Genomic DNA, 20242 nt, shown 5'->3' with positions numbered 1-20242 from the left:
ACTTTGTAGGTCATACACTCTCTAGCATTTACTCATCTTGGCTGTTATGGCATGAAAGCGGCTATAGACACTTTGTAAATGAAGACATGACTGTGTTCCAATAAAACTTTATTCACAAAAATAGGTGGTTTGAATGCTTGTGTCCCTTCAAAATTCATATGTTGGAGCTTCAATTCCCAATGTGATGGCATTTGGATGTGAGGTCTTTGGTGGTTCATTAGGTCATGAACGTGGAGTCCTCATGAATGGGGTTAGAGCCTGATAAGGGGCTAAGAGACCAGTGTCTCTCTGCCCTATGTGAATACAAGTAGGTGGTGGTCTGCAAACCAGGAAAAGGGCCCTCACCGATCTCAGCCCCCAGAACTGTAAGGATTAAATGTTTTTAAGCCACACAATCAATAGAGTATTTGTTATAGAAAACCAGCAGACTAAAAGTGGTAGGATATGTTTGGTTCATGGACCATAGTTTGCTGACCAGAGACAAGGCCATGTGGCAAGGACAGCATCATTAACAGATTCTACAGAGCACTCAGTGTTCTGATGGTGGATGCTCAGCTCAAAACAAAAACAAAAACAAAAACAAAAAACAAAAAATCCATTAGCTCATCACCATATATACAAGGGCAGAGTGTTTAAGGTCACTGCAACTATAAAGGCAGGAAATCAGGATTCTAGAAACAGAAAGAAATTGCTGAGACTGTTACAAAAGGGAAAGACAAAGGGACCAAACACTTTAGCACATTTTTAGAGAAGTTCTCTTGGTGCCCTGACATCTAGAGAAAGGTTGACCCCAGAGGGAAGAGGCCCTGTTGCCAGTTTCTTTGAAGTTAAGCTGCTACTGAGGAGGGTGCATCATACGATGAGGTGTCCTCCTCCTGCATCAGGAAGGCTTCCTCACCTGCTCAGTTCGCTGATTGACATTGAGCGTCCTCAGACGCCTCCTTCCCCAAAAAGAAAAAAGCAAGGTCACTCTAGCATGGGATTTTATCATTTCAGCCAGAATGTATCACCCATATCACCCACGGTGCGTGGAAACATAACTTCAGTGACCTCCTTTATGACACTTTTATGAATAAATGTTTTATTCAAGGTCGCTAGGTCAGTCAAGAAACACACAAGCATTGCCTTCTACGTTGTATAATTTAAAAGCTTTATTTCCCCCCACATGAGCAGGTAAGTTTCCTATTCATTCAGCTGGAAGTTTCCTTCCCATAGTTAGTTCCCTTTAACTCGGACTAGGTCGTTGGTGGGGCGCTTGCTCTGTCCCAGGGGAAGGGGGAGATTTCAGAGACACACACTGAGCTGATCACAGGAGAGGTGAGGGTCTGACCCCGCAGCTGCTGAAAGAGTCCCCAGGTCAAGGTGTGCCTTCAGCTAGGGGCCTGAGCAGGCCGGGGCGCAGGCCCCCCTTCACCTGCTGCAGGTGCCACCAGGCCCCTCCTTGCAGACAGTTGAAGGTCTGACCCCGCAGCTGCTGAAAGAGTCCCGAGGTCAAGGTGTGCGTTCAGTTAGGGGCCTGGACAGGCCGGGGCGCAGGCCCCCCCCTTACCCCCCCACCTGCTGCAGGTGCCACCAGGTTCCTCCTCGCAGAGGCGACACCACGCAGGCCCTCGGGCCCGGAAGCCACACGAGCCCCACGCGTTCCTTCCTTCCCACGTCCCGTCCTCAACCCTGTGGCTGGAGCAGGAGCGTCTCGGCCCAGCGAACGGCTGCTCCTGCCCCGGGTTCCGAACTCCAGGCTCCGGGCTCCGCTCCTCCGCCGAGCGCCAGGTGGGTCTCCGCGCCCAGGGGCGCCGTCCACGCGGTCTGCGGAGGGGCTCTGGGGGACTCCGGGCGGCTCCGGGCGGCTCCGGGTGGCTCCGGGTGGCTCCGGGCGGCTCCAGGGGGTTCCAGGCGGCTCCAGGGGGTTCCGGGGTGCCCCAAGGGGCTCTGGGATGCTCCGGGGGGCTCCGGGGGGGCTCCGGGCAGCTGCGGGGGGTTCCGGGGTGCTCCAAGGGGCTCCGGGCAGCTCCGAGATGCTCCAGGGGGTCTCTGGGGGCTCCGGGGGGCTCCGGGCAGCTCCGGGGGGGGTTCTGGGGTGCTCCGGGCGGCTCCGGGGGACTCCGGGGGGCTCCGGGATGCTCCGGGGGGTCTCTGGGGTGCTCCAGGCAGCTCCGGGGGCTCCGGGGGGTTCCGGGGTGCTCCAAGAGGGCTCTGGGATGCTCCGGGGGGCTCCAGGCAGCTCCGGGGGGTTCCGGGCGGCTCCAGGCGGCTCCGGGGGGCTCACAGGAGCAGCAGCACCGAGGCCCAGGCGAGCGCGGGCAGGCCGGGCAGCTGCAGGCGGGGCGCGGGGCCCCCCGACGTCCCCGGGGCGCGCGTCACGGCCAGGACGGCGTTGGAGTGGTTGGTGGGCAGCTCCACGTTACAGATCATCCCTTCGCAGCAAGACCTGCACTCCTGACACAGAGGGCGGGACGGGGTGAGTGATGGGGCCGGGTCCCCCGACCCCGCTGCTCCGCGGGACTGCAGACCGGCCTGCCCCCCTCCCGACCCCCCGGTCCCCGGCCCCCTCTGGCCCCCTCCGGCCCCCTCCGGCCCCCCGACCCCCCAAGCCCCTGGCCTCCCGGTACCCTGGACCCCGGACCCCCAACCCCGCGTCCCCCCCGCCCCCCGACCTTCCAACCCCCCAAGCCTCCAGGCCTCCCGACCCCCCATCACCCAAACCTCCCTCCAGCCCCCCAACCCCCCGACTCCCCGAGCCCCCTGACCCCCCAGCCCAACCCCCCGACCCGCAGACCCCCGACTCCCCAAGCCCCCTGACCCCTCAGCCCAGCCCCCCAACCCCCCACTCCCCGAACCCCCTGACCCCCCAGCCCAACCCCCCAACCACCAGACCCCCGACTCCCCAAGCCCCCTGACCCCTGACCCCTCAGCCCAACCCAACCCCCCACTCTCCGAGCCCCCTGACCCCCGACCTCCCGACCCCCCACCCCCCAAGCCACTGCCCCCGCAACCCCCCGGACCCCAGCCCCCTCCAGCCCCCCGAGCCCCCTGACCCCCCAGCCCAACCCCCCGATCCCCCGACCCCTGGCCCCGCGGGCAGGGGCAACTTGGCAACATGCGTGAGCAGGGGCCAAGGGGCAGAGGAAGGCCGCGGGATGCAGCCAAGGACCCCCGGGCCGTAAGGACACACATGGAGCCGTGGGTCTGGGAAGCCTGGGGATGCCCCGCTGGCTCCCGGGCCACTGCCGGGTCAGTGCCAGCCTGCAGGGCCTTGCTCCGGGCTGCAGCCTCCATCCGCATCCCCGGAAGGCGGCGACCCGGTGACCTCGCTGGCCACCCCCGGGGCCTCCCGGGTGGCTCTCCCCCTGGCTGCTCGGGGTCTCGAAGAGGGAAAGACGATGGGCAGGACCCCACCCTGCAGCCCCGCTCCCGCTGATGGGGCCCCACCCCCAGGCCAGGAGCTCCCAGCCACCCTCCCGCAGGCCCCGCTGAAGACCACTGCTGTCACAACCATGTTTTCGTGCAAATAAACGAAATCAACCCCTAAAAACCTCATGAAAGCAACACACTCCTCAAGCTTTTTGCAAACATTTCAGAATTCCAGGCATATGAAAGAGGAAAATTGCTCATTTAGAATGAGAAAATTAAGATCAGTTGACCTAAGAATCTGTCTACAGCTCATCAGACTAAACAGATTAATTCTTTCAGATTCTCACTTCCTCGTGGAAGCAGCAGTGGGGGGCAAGACCAGGACTCCTCAGTAAAAGGGGTCCCCGGTGCCCTCTTCCCACCTCCCGGCTTCCCTGGGCTGTGTGCCCGCTGATGCCTGGCCTTAACCGAAATCCTGAGCCCGGCTTTGTAGTGCTTGTCATTGTCGTAGGGATCGTTTGCTCTTGGGCTTCCAGACCGGGCTCCACGTGATCCCAAGCCCGAGGTCTAGGGTGGAGCTGTGTGGTCTGGGGGATACCATTCGTCCTTAGTAGTATTATTTTCTGTTGAAGGACAGAAAGTCTTCAACTTCTCTGTGGTCTCCATCGCATCACTGGCACAGTCTTTCCCCAAAGGGCAAATAAACATGTACACGACCCCGCTCATCCTTCCTGCCTTTCCATAGTGTGTAACTAACCTTAGGACAGTAACTTTACACACACACACACACACACACACACACTCCTTACTGTGTGTTCAGAGTCTCTGCTGTGGTGGCAGCCAACAGAATGACATTCACTTCTGGAGGCACATTTTTTGGTGATAGATGTACTTCTTCCGTGACTGGTAAAGTGGTGAACTGTCAGGCAGTACCGCGTATCTAGGCAGGGGAGAAAGGCAGCTTCACATTTCACATCGCAAGAGAGACACCAGCAATCACTCCAGAGGGGACTCAGCCTCGGGACCATCCTTGGGCTCCTGGGCACGGGGTCTGGTGGCGGGCGTGGATGCCGCCCTCGGGGCCCTCTAAAGCTGACCTTAGGTCACATGAAAGTACCCGTATCTCTGTCTCTCTCCCTACGAGGCACAGGGTCTATGAGTCCGTGAAATGAGAGGTGTAAACGTGAAGTGCGGTGGGTTGAACACCTCATGGTGTGTTATTTGGCATCTGGCTCGTATGGAGCGGAGGCAGGTGGCGGAATGGAGCGCAAGGAGCTGCTGCGACGTCTAGCGCCACTTTCCCGACTCGCCCGGTTCTGACCCACGCTCTATCCTCCCGGCCTGTGGGGCTTCTCCTGAGGATTCCCGTTTTCCTCCTCTTTCTCGACTCTTCCCCTCTCCGACCCCTCCCTGCCACGCGGCGAGCCCATTTCTCCTGTTCTCCTGAGGGCTGTGACACTCATGGTTCACCACTTTTAAAGAACGACTTTTCTCACCATCCAAGGCCCTTCTGCTTCAGTTTTGCATCTCTCCGCTGTCTCGGCAGCGCAAGCTCCTCAGTTCACGGGGACGGGCTATAGCCGCAGGGTCATAAAATGGGGGGGGGGGGGGGGTTGACTAATACGGAGACGCTTGGCTCCACAGAACTGCCTCGTCCCCAGTGAGCCCATCAGAGCCTTCAAGCTCACTTCCTTTTGACTAAAATGATGTGAACAGGTGTCTCGACACTTTGATAGGATCGTGGGAAGCACACGTCCCACGGAGCGGCCGCCACCAGCCGGGCCCTCCAGCCTCTCTTCGCTCCCCGGTCCTCCCAGGAAGCCTTAAGACAAGGCCTATCAGTCCCATTTCACAGAGAGAAAGGCCAAGCACGGTTTCTTGGCCACGGCTACGTGGGGTAGAAGGTGGTGGAAGGCCGGGTTCTAACCTGGGCAGTTTTCTGGGGCTTGTGCTCTTCCCCGGAGCACTCCCCTGCCGCTCAGGGCTGAGCATCGAACCCCGCGACGCCGTAGCACACCCCGCAGGGGTAGCTGACTTCTGCCTTCGGAAGGAAAGGGAACCACAACAATGTTTTGGGGGAAGCTCTTCACCTTCCACCTCAAACAAAGAAGAGCCGAAAAATGGTAGCCGGGTGTGTCCATAGAAAACGTCACCGGTGCTAAAGCAGCCCTAGAAAGTCAGAACAGAAGCCGGGGCGAATAAAACAGGAAATGTCACTCTTGTCATATCCTGTTACACAGGGAACTGCTCTCAACAACTCTGACAGACCACGGAGGGGAAGCCCGAAGGTGTCAACGAAACCTGCGGTGACAAGGAGCAATAGCGGTGGGCCTGTTCGCTCCAAGAGATGGTTGGCTCTGCCTCCCCTAAATAATGGCCAACGGTTCGAAATTACACCCTCAGTCAGAAGTCCAGATGGTTAGGATCTTTGGGGCTCGACTGGAGCAGTCCAGAATGTGCCACCATGCACCCTGGAATGTGGGTTATCCCACAGCAATCTTTTTAAGAGCCAGGTTTCCAGGGTGGATTGGAAGGACCCACCTGCCTCGCCCTTCCCATCTCTGACACTTCCTCGGTGGTAGAAAGCTGCAGCCTTCCTCTTTTGTTCACATGTTTCGGCAGAGGTGAAACCCTAAAGCCCAGAAATATCCAGATGTGTTCCCATTAAAAACGCCTTTGATTAATAATAAATGACAGTTTGGAGCGTTATGCACAGACCCAGCAGCAACAGTGCTTTGGTTCGATTCAAAATAATAGAGTCCGCGGAGATGAAGCACCGGAAGTTGGACATGAGCGCCCCCAGTTAACTACTGTTTGAACCCTTACCACCCAGTTCTTCAGGGGTTTAAAGCAAATAGCTGAAGAGTGATACCCACCCTCTGAAGTGGTAGAAAGCGCTGGTCAACCTTGACAACTCTGAAATAACTAAGATACGCTTCTGTGCAGAATGTAGAAACCAATCTCCAAAGGCATAACACACACACGTGTACTCACAAGCACGGACACGACTTGAGGTCACTCTACAGAAATGTAGAGGAACGGCAGGAAAAGATTATGATAATTAATGTTTTAAAAGAAACCATGACAAATACCGTTCAAGTAGATGTCACAACCATTTGTGCTCATTTACAGCCTAAGACCCTCAGGCCCCACAGAGGTCTGCAGTGTGTCCTATTCCTATTTATTGGTGCCACATACTGGTTTTATCTGGAAGGTAAGGCTATCTCATCGCTTTGTATAATAGGATGCAGAAATTTCCCAAAGAGTCAAAAGGTAATAGTAGACCAAAGCTCGTAATCCTGAACTCAGGAAGAGATGGTTGGTTTACTTTTAATTGGCCTTTTAGGTCTGAAAAACCTTAAAAACAAAACAAAACAAAAACAAAAAGAAGAGTACTTCCTAACAATCTGAAACAGCCCAATATTCTTAAAGCAGTTTTAAGTCTTAAGTAGTTTTCTCCAATTCCAAATCCCCCATCAGCACCTCCTGTCTGCTTTACCATCAAGTTTGTATATATTAAATCATTCAACTTCTTGTCCCTCTATTCCCAACATCCTAGTCCCAGTTGCCATCTTCTGCCTGAAGACAATGAAAGACCCCACCTGGTGCCCCCTTCTACTCCTGTCCCCAACCACCCACTCTCCACGTAGCAGCAGAGCAGTATTTCAGAACACAGCGAGCATCCTCTACTCCCCTAGTGCCCAACCCTCTACTGCCTTCCCATCACATTTATAATGAAATTTAAATTCTAACAGAGAAAGAAGATCCTGTGTGCCCTGGTCCTTAGTTCCATGTGATCCTTTCTCTATCTTCCACTAAGCCTCACTGGCCAGTCCTCTTCCTATTGAGTGAGAGGCCAAATCTTGCCTCTTACACTTTGTAGTCACGCTTCCCTCTTCCTGGTATGTTCTTTCTACAGATTTCCACGTGGCTGGCTTGTCTTGGTCAGTCAATCTTAGTTCCTCAGAGATTTCCCTGGCTACCTAATCAAAGGGATACATTCATTCCATCAGTAAATATTTACTGGGTGCTTAGTATGGGTCAGGCACTGGATTAGGCACTAGGAATGTGTCCGCGAACTAAGCAAACTAAAAAGACACTCAAATGTTTGCCAGAAGAATGAATGAGTTACCAAAGCATCAATGTATCTCAAAGATATAAAAGCCTTTCTTCGCTTTAGCTGGTATGACTTTTCTAGAGGTATCATCAAGCATTTCTGAAATTCTTAGAATACCTCAGACAATACTGTGGCCTATTTGTTCTGTATTCATAGATAAGTACTATTTAAGGCATCTTCCCTGAAGGCACACATATCGACAAACTGGGGCTATGCCATCAGTTTCCAAACACTCAGAATAGTCTAATATCTGCACAGTCTCCTAAAAGAAATCTCTGATTTATGCAGACCCTCATCAGCCTGTGGATATGCTAATCCCATTATAGAAGACAGGTCTGCTCAGGGCCAGTTAATGAGGTATGATCACAAGAGCCTCTTCCAAACTCAGCACACTTACTTTGTGGACACCATTTGTCTTCTGCCCATCGATTGCAGTTATAATTATCTCCCGCATTTTCACAGGTAAAACACTTGAAGCTGTTTGGAAATGGTGTAGCTTTAAAGAAAAATGCACAGGGAAACAGAAAGGTGAAAAAGGACAGAAATTTCAAACATCAAAGATGGCACAAAATTAGCAACTTGTGTTAGATCAAACAAAATTTACAAGCCACGCTCCTTAGAATTTCAGTGCTAGGGAGCTGAACTGAACTGCCCGACTTCAGGGTGTATTCTTTATTCCCCTTTCTTTAAATACTTTGTCTAGGCTTACGTACCGTAGAGTAATGAAAATGATTCCACGAGCCACTTTGAAATACTGTTCCCTTATAATTAATAACTTGGGAATAAGTGGGAATTGCGAGAACAGGCAAGGGTGGTGGCAGTATCGGAACCAATAACTTGGTATAGCGAGGCCCCTGAGAAGAACTAGAGTCAGATTAATGTGAGCTTGGATTCTGCTCTCCCTGCTAAGTAGTTGTGGGATTTTTCACTTCTGAGAAATAACAATATTTAAAACAATGAAGATCCCCATGATGTGCAGAAGAACCGTGAAGGTTAGACGAGGTTGTTGGGGTGCCTGGGTGGCTCAGTTGGTTTAGGATCTGCCTTTGACTCAGGTTGTGATCCCAGGGTCCTGGGATAGAGCCCATGTCGAGCTCCCTGATCAGCAGGGAGCCTATTTCTCCCTCCACCCCTCCCGCTGCTCATGTTTTCTCTCTCTCTCTCATAAATAAAGTATTTTTAAAAATTAAAAACAAATAAAAAGGAGATTACAATAAAAATATCTTGTAGAGTCCTTGGCCCATTAAATCATGCTAATTCCCATCCACATGCACTTCCATTACAGCAACATCCAACCTCAATCAAGCAGCCTCACTTGGTATATGTCAGTTAGACCTCAATCAGGAATGTAACGTTTAATATAAGGATGATAGTAATTCTCAGGCTCTTATGCCTCAGCTAGAGTGTTACAAAAAGTAGGAATTATGACTGCTGGCAATCTGGATTGAAAGCAACTAGAACGGCCTTTTTGACTTTATGCTTTTTTTCCCCCTACCTTGTATCTTGTTATTTTAATGGGCAAGAAGTCAAAAGTATAATAAATGTGACATTTCTTCATAAGCCATGATATAAAGCCTTGTGTAAAACTTTTAATTCTTCCATTTTGGAGGATAAAATGGATAAAGACCAAACCATCCTAGTAACCTGACCACACAGTGGTCATATATTCTTTTTTTTTTTTTCCATTGGTTAAAATGATGTATTTTTCTCATCATAAAATTGTATTAGGCTTAAAAAGTAGAAAATCTATAATTTACACTTTATGAAAACTGTGCCGTGTCATTGGGCTATTATTATATAATCATCACCGATTTAGAAATGTACAATAAATGATAGTTCAAGGTGTGTGTGGTACACCTGTGTATATGTGTATGTGTGATATACATGTGTATTGACACGCACACACAATGTCCTAAATAATACTAAAAAAAAAAAAGCACAATGTGAAGAACAGTAATAATACACGCTTCATTTAGAAGTAGTGTAGGGGCACCTGAGTGGGTCAGTCGGTTAAGCATCCGACTCTTGTTTTCAACTCAGGTCCTGATCTCAGGGTCATGGGATCAAGTCCTGCTTTGGGCTCCACACTGAGTGGGGAGTCAGCTTGAGATTCTCTCCTTCTCCCTCTCTCTCTCTGCCCCTCCCCCTGCCCGCACAAGGTCTCTCTCTAAAATAAATAAATAAATGTTTAAAAAAAAAAGTAGTATAAACATAAATATAGTGGTTCCTAAACCCAGCTATGCATCAATAGTATCAGGAAAGCTTTTTTTCTTTTTTCTTTTTTTTTTTTTTAGAGAAGAGGGGGTTGGGGAGAGAAAGAAAAAAAAACTCATCTGCATCCTACACTTCTGACTACTGAATCTCTGCAGAAGGGACTGAGGAATATGTAGTTTTAAAGGCTTTTATCATGATTCTGATACTCTTCCAGGTGTGGGAACCACAGGCATTCCTATTTCTAACAATTGCTAGCTATAACAACCTTTCTCTAATAAAGTACGTCAGAGAAGTTGTACTTGTCCGAAGAGAAAGGAGAGATGGTGTATGTATACAAGCTCATATTTACACATGTATGTTTATAAGCACAGAGCCTACTTGAGATCCTCTTCTCCCTCTGCCCCTATTCCTGCTCGTGTGCTCTTGCTCTCTCTTAAATCTTTTTTTTAAATACATTTATGTTATCCTATAAATAATATTAACTGATATTTGCTTATTTTTTTATTTGCTTATTTTTATTCTATTTTTTATTTTCTATTCATGAGAGAGGCAGAGACATAGGCAGAGGGAGAAGCAGTCTCCCTGAGGGGGAGCCTGATACGGGACTCGATCCTAGGACCCCGGGATCACGCCCTCAGCCGAGGACAGATGCTCAACCACTGAGCCCCCCAGGTGTTTTGCTTATTTTTAAATAATTAGTAGGAAAGTTTAGTGTTCTAATTGTGACTGTGCGTAATATTAGTGAAAATACAAGTAGTATTTCCTTCCAAATTTCAAACAAACTAATCTGTTCCTAAGTTGTTAAGGACTATTTGAAAGAATTTATCATCTATGGAGAAACTTCCTACAGCTAATATCCTCTCCAACAAAGAGATCAACAAAGAACACTGAATTTTCTCTGCTACGCCATTCATAGGAACAGCGTTCAAGAGATTATTTTAAATAAGAACCCCTTTGAGACTTCGGCAGAAAGCCAAACCATTTTAAAGAAATGGAGAAAACTTCTGTCACCACGAATTACCCCTCCCCCCTCATGGAAGCAGTGAAGACTTTCTGGTTTATTCTAGGTATAAACCGAAGGTTCCAGAACACGCCAAGTTACCACCATAGGTGTTAAGAGGGACTCTGCATGGTCACCCTGACCCCACAGTCATAAGCTATGATGCAAACAGTACTTACGGTCAAGAGGCGGCCTCACGTTGTAGAAGTTGATGTTCTTGGCCAAAGCCCAGCTTTCTGATAAGATAAAGATGTGGACGACAGCTACGGCCAGAGCGTGACGGAGGGGCAGCATTGTGACCTTGGCTGCCGGACAGCCCGAGATTCACATCTCTACAATGGACAGAGAGACGGGTCGCATTTATTTGCATTTTGCACATCAGGAGAAGTAGGTTTTGCTTCCCTGTGGAAAGCCCGATTATTCAAATACATTCCCCCAGCTACTTGTTCCGGACGCACCTGCACCTGCGAGCGAGCAAGAGCGAGTTGCCTTCTTCCCCCGCAGGTGAGAGTCGAGCCATGGCTGCCCTCTACTGTGCAGGCCCCTGCAGCTCCCGCAGCGCGGAGCCGGCACCCGGAGGCCTTGCAGGCCCGGGGGGACAAGCGGCAGCATGGGCAGCGCTGCGCCCCATCCCCCCACTGCCAGAGGCCGGCCGGGGAATCGGTGCTGAGTCACCCACTCTCTAAACCACCAGGCTTCACGGGCATGTCCACCTCTTTGTCATTCCACTCCCTGAGTAAACACTTGCTTTTGAGAAACTCAACGTTCGCAACGTTTTCAACACCTGGAAGCAACCTCAAGAGGCGGAGCGGTGGGAAGGACGGTGTGTGGAAGATCAATGAACGTGGGAAATCGAGTCTCTGCTGGATCCCAGAGCTCCAGAGACCTGGAGAAGAGAACTGAGTCATGGGCCGCATGCCAGGCCCACCTGTGTCTGTCACATGCGGTGTAAGAAGCTACCAGGAGGGTCTCGAGGAAACAGAATAAAAGTTGCCTGAAAAGCTCAAAGCCAATGTCAGTCCCGGCCCACGGACACTACTCGCTGCTTTCAAAGACAAAGCGGACGGTCTGATGCCCAACGAAACAACAGCCGTCCACAGAGCCCAGAGTAAGACGGCGCATCCCAAGTCCCAGGGGCCCTACCCTCTAGAAGCTACTCGGTGGTAAGAAAATCGGAGATGCTAAGAACCTACAGTGTCAGCACAAACAGGCTCTCTCGGGCGAGGGAGAGGTGTAGGCAGCAGCAAAGGATGTAACTTGGAGTCCAGAGACTTTGGTTCAGATGTTGGCTCTGCTGTTTATTAGCTTCCTGACCTTGGGCAAGCTCTTTAAGCTCTATTAACCTCAATTTCCTCATCTGTAAAGTGGCTTAATAACACCCGTTCCGCCCACACGTTTGGGTCATTGTGAGCATCAAATACAGGCTCAGCTAGACTCCGAGGACTGTGCAGGTAACAGCACTTGTAGTACAAGTCTGTGAAAATGCTAGAATCTCAGAGTTCAATAATACTGCCTGAACTCATTTTCTTCCTGCTGAATCAGCTGTTCTCAGGAGGTTTAGAGAATTTTTCAGAGAAGAAAAGTTTGATCTCTGCACATATGAGCATAATCCTTCACATGGATATTTTGTTTGAAGCCAGGGTAATAATGCGTGGAATCTAGGGATTTTACCTCCTCCCCCTCTTGTGTTGTGCGTAGATGGGCATTATTAGCCAGACACGCAAAACCAACCTACGGAGAAGGAACGGGACGCCAGGCGAAGTACGGCCACGGCACCCCCATCCCTACAGGTGGCTCCTGCCACTGACAGAACTGAGTCTCTAAGGAGGTTCTTGGTATAAAGGGAAACCCAATAAGTTTCAAAAATCAATAGTGCTAAGCTTTATACACCGCATTTCAGCTCAGGACAGAACGAGACCTATTGTTTGCATATATTTTATATGAGACTTTATACACACACACATACACACACATGTATATATATAAAATTTTGCCCTGGTTCATTTTAGAGACCAAAATTGACCTTTCAGAGTTATCAGATTTCTAAATCCTATTCTTATGCTCTTTCTGAAGAAACGGACATTTCTTACGGCTGTGTTATTCCTTCCAGACAAGTCATTACACTGGTGCAGATTCTGCTTCTCCCAGTCATTTCTCTGAATCGTACTGTTCCATGTTCACGGTGAATCTGGAGCCAAGGAATGAAGACCCCCCGACTACACCAGGGGAGAATCTTTGAGCAGGGGAGACTAATTCCTCTTTCAAGAACCTCAGATTCACTGTGTTTCAATAGCAATCCACATTCCAGTATAACGGAGATGATGCCAAGGATTATAGGCCTCAGAATCACATTGTCTACATGGAGTCCCTTTTCTATCACTAAGCAAATATGGGACCTCAGGCAAGTTGCTTAAGCCTTCTAAGCCTCAGCTTGCCCATCTGTAGAAGAGGCATAACAGTCCCTACCTCAGGGTGCAGAAACATGGACTAAATGACGTCATGTGTATGACGCACTCAACCGAATGCTGGGCACATGGGCACTTTCTGTCTGGTAGTAAAGAGCACTGGCTCAGTATTTGAGCGTATACCTGGAATACCTGCTGCAAGGTCCTTAACCTCCCAATACCACAACATCGATGAAACGGAAGTAATAATAATTACACTTACCTCATTAGTGGATTAAATTAGTTAATACATGTGAAGCACTATCTAATTAGCTATGTTTGCCTTTTTCTGCTCCTCACTAGGTAAGTATTCACTGTGATGAACAAATTTCCCAACAGGGATCACAAGCCAGAACCCCTGGTTGTCCTCACGTAATCTCTATGAGACACAAGCCCATCCCTTCAGTATGTCGTTATTGACGTGCAACGCGTAGAAAGACGTTATTACTGGATCTCCGACAAGGTCTTTGCTCTCATGAAGTGTGAATTTTGGAAGAAGATAGGCAGTATGGGAAAAATGTAATTTCAGATAGTCCTGATCCTCAGGTAAGGACATGTAAGAGATGTGCTTGAATCGGAGGAGCTACTTCACGTACGTGGTGGACCCAGGATGAGAAGCAAGCATCTAAGCAAAGAATCGAGGGAAAAGACACCTCAGGCCCAAGATGGGAAGAAGTGTGCCTTGCTGGGGAGCTCAGAAGGTGGCCAGCATGACTGGCGTGTTCTGGGGGCAGGGGAGGGAGGCGGGTAGACAGTCAGAGGTGGTAGGCCCAGGTCATAAAGGCGCTTAGGCCTTTTGATTTTGGATCTGACAAAATCAGGGAACTGTTTGGTTTCAGATGATCTAATTTTGAAAGAAATGCTTCGTCTCTGCAGAGGGTCGCAAATCCCTAGCCTGATTTCTAACTCCCAGAATAAAGGGATGCCGATAATAGAGACTACAGAGGAATTGAGAATTCCCTTATCTGTGAATCACAAAGGTTTCTCTGAGTAAAAGAGCAAGCGGACGACAGACAACTTAAAAACAACTGAATGAATAGCAAACCCAAGGATGAGGTTTGTATTTTTGGTTTCCCCATTCTTCAAAACAGCACCGTAGGGAATGGGACCTCGTTGCCATCGTACGAATGAGGCTCAGAGACCATGTGTAAGGATCCTCCTCGCACACTGCCTGGCTCACAGCGTCCCTAGGACGTTCCCACATGGCTTATCCTAGCCTGCTAACACCTGAACAGTAGTGGGAAAGAAGCCGTAAGAATATTGTTTCCATATGGATTTGTGACTTTTCATTTCCACTTTTAACTAAAACAGCACAGCCTGATTCCATCAAAATTCGCCAGGGCTGCTGGGGTCTTACCCGTCGAATGAGGAAAACACTAAATAAAAATGCCTCCTATGTCCCAGAGCTCGCTTTATAATCTATTCGCCTATCCTGTTTTGCCCTAAGTACCCAGATCGGTCTCTATCTATCCTGCAGCGGACAGGTTTGTGTTAACACGACTGTTTTATCTTTCGCAACCAAAAGACATTAGGATAATGAGAAAGCAAATGACTAACTACGGTATCTGAAAGTTGTTTTACATTCAGAATCATTTCGCGGAGACTCTGAACTGAAAATCATCGGCTGAGACTCTGCTGAGTAGGCTTTCGCTGCCGTCTTGGTTGCAGAACAAGGTTACCGCAGAGCCTGTATTTTGCTCTAGAAGGGGAAAATAGGATGAGTCACACTCCCCCATTCTGGTACCTTCTCCAGCACCATCGCATAGAGCAGAGCTCTTCGTGGGGGGAGGGGTGACCCGTAAGCTTCTTCGGGTTATTTGCAAAATTTTGTGTCTGTATGTATTTTCCCCCTTTGCTGAGGATCTCAAAGGAATCTGAGACCCGCGTGCCTGCTGCATTCAGGATACAGCTGTTAGGATTTGCTTTCCTTCGACTTGGATGTTTTTATACTTGACACTAAGAAAATTCCATACATACATTAGGTATCTGGTACACACTCCTCAAATTCAAGGGTAGTTCAAAAACATTCCTCCCCAGACAGAGCACATTATCTTTATCCTTTTTTTTTTTTTTTTTCCCCCAGATAGTAGGCCTGGTCAGAAATCCCTCACCTGTGGTGCTGGCCTTCCACTTGTTTTATGATCTCTTTGGAAAGTATGATAACTCTTGCTGCAGAAGGCAGCATGCTTCTTTGCCAAAAGATATCGGCACTTTCTACGGGGCACACCTGCAGGGATCCCACAGGGATGGGCAACTCTCAGGCCTTCCAGGGAACGGCAGGCCGCCAGGCTTACCAGTTTTTTTTTTCCAGAGTAGGTGCATTTATTTTTTAGATGCAAATATACCAGCCCTCAAGACATATAAAATAGTCATAATTTCTGAAAATCACATCTGCCACAGAGGCACAATCTTCTTGATTCATATGCCTTCATCTTTGCATGCAGAGGCTCAGCACTTGACATGTTAAACGTACCAGGGAAGGGCTCTGGAAAGAGGAACCACTATCAACTCAAAAAAAGTTGTGTTTACTGAAATGAAACGAGGTGACGTCTCTTGTTTTACAGACTTCGGCCTACTACTGCCCAGAATAAAGGACCGACAGGGCACTAGGTCCAGAAGCCTGACCATGAGCAGGTCTGAGTAAGAACCATCACCCTGGCCCATGTGGCATTTCATGCTTCCACAGAAAACATGCAAAGCTGACGGGGGCTTCAAGCCACAGCACATCCTTGACGTCATGAACGTGTTGGGGATAGGAAAACAACCTACTCTATTTTTAAATTCCTTAGGTCTGGGTTCAGTGCATGGTAAATGCCCAATAAATACCTTTTGGAATAGAACCGACATCTTAACTCTGATCTATAAGGAACACCTCGCTTAGCAAGCAAGACGGAGACTGTGGGCGGTCAGGAGTTGGCCGCGTGTCCAAAGATACAGAAAGGGACTCACAAGGAGATTTGAAAAAGAAGAGACCAAACAGATGTGGCACATGCTGGTACTTCCTGCGCGGTTGACAGCAAGGAGTGAGCAAGCCAAGGCTAACTCTGACTGCCAATAAAACAAATGAAAAGGATAATTTAAAGGAGGCAGCTCGGCTGAGTCCAGCACGCCCATCAACACTCACATTCACACCTTCCTGAAAGCATCACTTATCCCACCGTAAGACATTTTAATGACAAACTTTAATAGGCCTGGCTTCCCTTGTAAAAAGAGTAGAAGGCAAAGTGGAAATTCAAAATGAGTGCTGAGATTTTACTCAGGAGGAACAGACTCGGTGAAAATGTTCCTCTCAAAAGGAGAAATTTGCCAGAAAACCTTACCACCTGCAACAAGGCTTACGTTACCTCCTTTTGGCCACGATGACCAATGGAGATACTCTGGATCCCATTACATTCAAGAACAGTGTCCGTGGGACTTAGGCCCAGACACTGTGCCAGCTCCCTTCCTTGCAGGGGGACCGAAGACTCAACTGCTAACCTTGCCTGGCCATCGAGAGCCTGCTCCCCAGACTACAGCTCCTCCCTTCTCTAACAGGTATTCCATTTCTGGTACATGAAAAGTATTTTCCTCCTAAGTTCAACTATGAATTTCTTGGGGCCTCTGGGTGGCTCAGTTGATTTAGTGTCTACCTTCAGCTCAGATCATGATCTCAGGGTCCCGGGTTCGAGCCGTGCATCGGGCACCCTGCTTCTCCCTCGGCCCCCTGCTCGTGCTTGCTGGCTCAAAATCTTTTTAAAAATATGAATTTCTTTAAATATATCTAGGGGCAGCTCAGCAGTTTAGCGCCGCCATCAGCTCAGAGCGTGATCCTGGAGATCCGGGATCGAGTCCCACGTCAATCTCCCTGCATGGAGCCTGCTTCTCCCTCTGCCTGTGTCTGTCTCTCTCTCCTCTCTGTTTCTCATGACTAAATAAAAAAATAAAAAAATAAATCTTAAAAAAAATAAATTAAATTAAAAAAAAGATATCTAATCTACCTTCTCTATGTGCCTGGAGCAAATCACAAGAGGGAATTTTACCTTATTCCCCATCTATTATCTTCATCTGAAAATACAAAATCTCCATGGACTTTATTCTTGAATAACAACATTCACCAGGGGAAAAATTGGGTCATTATTCAATCTCTCAGTACCAGCTTGTCCAAATCTTGAAAGTAGTAGGACTATAAGTCAAGCTTGTACACCAGGTACTCTGCTAAGCACTTAGAAAACAATACATAAGAGACACAATCCCTATACGCACATATATTTTTGGGGCCAAAAACTCAACGTGAGAAGCGTCTGACAAGGGTTAATACAATCATCTTAGGAGGAACAACAACAGACTTGAGATTCAAAAGGGCACCCAGAATATAATTTTGGTTCTATGTTTTTTTCTGGGTCAGCATTTTTTTAAATTTAAATTCCAGTTAGGGGATCCCTGGGTGGCACAGCGGTTTGGCGCCTGCCTTTGGCCCAGGGCGCGATCCTGGAGACCCGGGATCGAATCCCACATCGGGCTCCCGGTGCATGGAGCCTGCTTCTCCCTCTGCCTGTGTCTCTGCCTCTCTCTCTCTCTCTCTCTCTCTCTGTGTGACTATCATGAATAAATAAATAAATAATCTTTTAAAATAAATAAATAAATAAATAAATAAATTCCAGTTAGTTAACCTACAGTACAATATTAGTTTCAGGTGTACAGTGAATCAACACTTCCATACCACACCCAGCGCTCTTCACACCAAGTGTACGTCTTAATCCCCATCACCAATTCAATCCATCCGCCCAACCATCTCCCTTCTTGCCACCATCAGTATATGTTCTCTATAGTTAAGAGTCTCTTTCTTTGTTTGCATCGTTTTCCCTCCTTTGTTCATTTGTCTCTTAAATGCCACATAGGAGTGAAATCATGTGGTATTTGTCTTTCTCTGACTTATTTCACTTAGCACTATACTCTCTAGATCCATCCATATCGTTGCAAAGGGCAAGATTCGGTTCTTTATGGCTGAGTAACATTCCATTGTATTTTTTTTTCCAGTGTTTATCTTTATCGGTTCATCAGCTGGATACTGGAGTTGTTTTCATAATTTTGCTATCGCAGATAATGATGTTATAAACATCAACGTGCATGTATCCCTTCAAATGAGTATTTTTGTATCCTTTGGGCTAATGCCTAGTACTAGGATTGCTAGATCACACAGTAGTGCTATTTTTAACTTTTTGAGGACCTTCATACTGTTTTCCAGAGTGGCTGCACTAGTTTGCATTCCCACCAAGAGTACAAGAGGGCTCCCCTTTCTCCACATCCTGGCCAACACTTGTGTCTTGGGTTAATGGATTTTACCCATACTGACAGGTGTGAGGTGCTATCTCATTATAGTTTGGATTTGTATTTCCCTGATGAGTGATGTTGAGCATCTCTTCACGTGTCTGTTGGGCATCTCTATGTCTTCTTTGGAGAAAGGTCTATTCATGTCTTTGGACCATTTTTTAACTGGAGTATTCTTTTTGTGGGTGTTGAGTCTTTTAAGTTTCTTATATTTTGGATACTGCATATACTATATTTGGTATATTTATTTAGTATCCAAAATAAATATAGTATATTTTTGGATAGACATGTCAGATATCTGACATGTCATTTGCAAATATCTTCTCCGATTCTGTAGGTTGCATTCTAATTTTATTGATTGTCTCCTTTGCTGTGCAGAAGCTTTCTATCTTGATGAAGTCCCAGTGGTTCATTTTTGCTTTTGTTTCCTTGCCTCCAGAAACATCTAGAAAGAAGTTACTGCCTCTACTCTCTTCTAGGACTTTTATGGTTTCAGGTCTCACATTTAGATTTTGCATCCAGTTTGAATTTATTTTTGTGTATGGTGTAAGAAAGTGGTCCAGTTTCATTCTTCTGCATGTAGCTGTCCAGTTTCCCCAACACCATTTGTTGAAGAGACTTTTTCCCATTGGATGTTCTTTCCTGCTTTGTTGAGTAATTGGCCATATAGTTGAGGGTTCAATTTCTGTGTTTTCTATTCTGTTCCATTGATCTAGGTGTCTGTTTTTGCACCAATACCATACTGTTTTGATTACTACAGTTTTGTAATAAAACTTAACATCCAGAATTATGATGCCTCCACAGTTTTGCTTTTCTTTTTCAAGGTTGCTTTGGCTGTTTGAGGTCTTTTGTGGTTCCACAGAAACTTTAAGATTGTTTCTTCTGTTTCTGAGAAATGGACTAGTATTCTGATAGGGATTGCACTAAGTGTGTTAGGTAGTGTAGACAATTTAACAATATTTGCTCTTCCAATCCTTGAGCACGGAATGTTTTCATTTCTTTGTGTCATGTTCAATTTCTTATGAAAACTATAAATTCTGGTTCTACATTTACTAACCAGGTAATCACAAAGTTAAGAAATAGTGTCCTATTTGTCAATAAGATAAGTGAGGCTCAGAGCCATTAGGTAAATTTCTTAAGCTGCTGTGTGAATTGGGTATAATTACATAGGTAAATCACCTTTTACTTAGATGGTGTTGAAGAAATGTTAGATCCCTACCTTCCCTCCTTATTTCTTCAGATATCATTAGCAGGAGAACAGAAATCAGATCAAGGGATATAACTGTCCAACTCCATGCCGTACTAGCTGGACCAAATCTGGTAAACAGTACTGAGTTCTATGCACTAATTTCTAAAGGGTATTCAGGAATTATCTTTCTTGCAACCAAATGAAAAGTTGGAATGCATGACTGCCAAGGTTCCTTCCACTTCTAATATTTTACGATTTTTATGGAAGGGTATTAATGAAGAATTCCAGTTATGCCATAAAAAGCTATAAATGTAACGCAGTATTCCCATATTTCAGATTCCTGCTATAATGTTTAAAAAGGTAAGAACTTTTCAAAAATTTCCTCAACATGGGATCAAAAATTCACAGAAATGAGTATCTCATTTCTAAGCAGAAGGCTGCACATTTTGCAGGGCTAAGACAGTTTTTTCTACTATGTGCCAACTGATAAAAATAATTCTAAAACAGTGCTAATATTAAAGTAATGTTATTATGCAAATGGCAAATCTAAATCTAATCATTAGTTAATACAGGGCAATAAGTGTGCAATTTGGGTGGAAAACTACTCTAATCAATTTTAT

At 47.4% G+C, this 20242-nt stretch overlaps 1 protein-coding gene across 21 annotated transcripts in view; it reads right to left on the bottom strand.

Annotated features, from left to right (window-relative positions):
- Positions 1-1126: 1126 nt before the first annotated feature.
- Positions 1127-20242, bottom strand: part of LYPD6B (LY6/PLAUR domain containing 6B) — a 166972-nt gene continuing 147856 nt past the window's right edge. For 18 of the 21 annotated variants that reach the window (XM_077861654.1, XM_077861664.1, XM_077861669.1 and 15 more), the window contains 5 exons: positions 10862-11014; positions 7866-7964; positions 5279-5392; positions 4161-4291; positions 1127-2436 (listed from right to left, as the gene is read on the bottom strand). In XM_077861654.1, coding sequence (XP_077717780.1) covers positions 2263-2436; positions 4161-4291; positions 5279-5392; positions 7866-7964; positions 10862-10976 — 633 coding nt within the window. In that variant the 5' untranslated portion in view covers positions 10977-11014 and the 3' untranslated portion in view covers positions 1127-2262. Of the gene's footprint in view, positions 2437-4160; positions 4292-5278; positions 5521-7865; positions 7965-10861; positions 11015-11140; positions 11312-20242 lie in introns of those variants that run through there. The other 3 variants (XM_077861666.1, XM_077861673.1, XM_077861674.1) reach the window with 3 other exon arrangements.

The sequence above is a fragment of the Canis aureus genome, chromosome 20, assembly GCF_053574225.1.
Source record: "Canis aureus isolate CA01 chromosome 20, VMU_Caureus_v.1.0, whole genome shotgun sequence".
Taxonomy (NCBI): domain Eukaryota; kingdom Metazoa; phylum Chordata; class Mammalia; order Carnivora; family Canidae; genus Canis; species Canis aureus.
The sequence above is the reverse complement of the archived record's forward strand: the minus strand, read 5'-3'. Positions and strand labels throughout refer to the sequence as shown.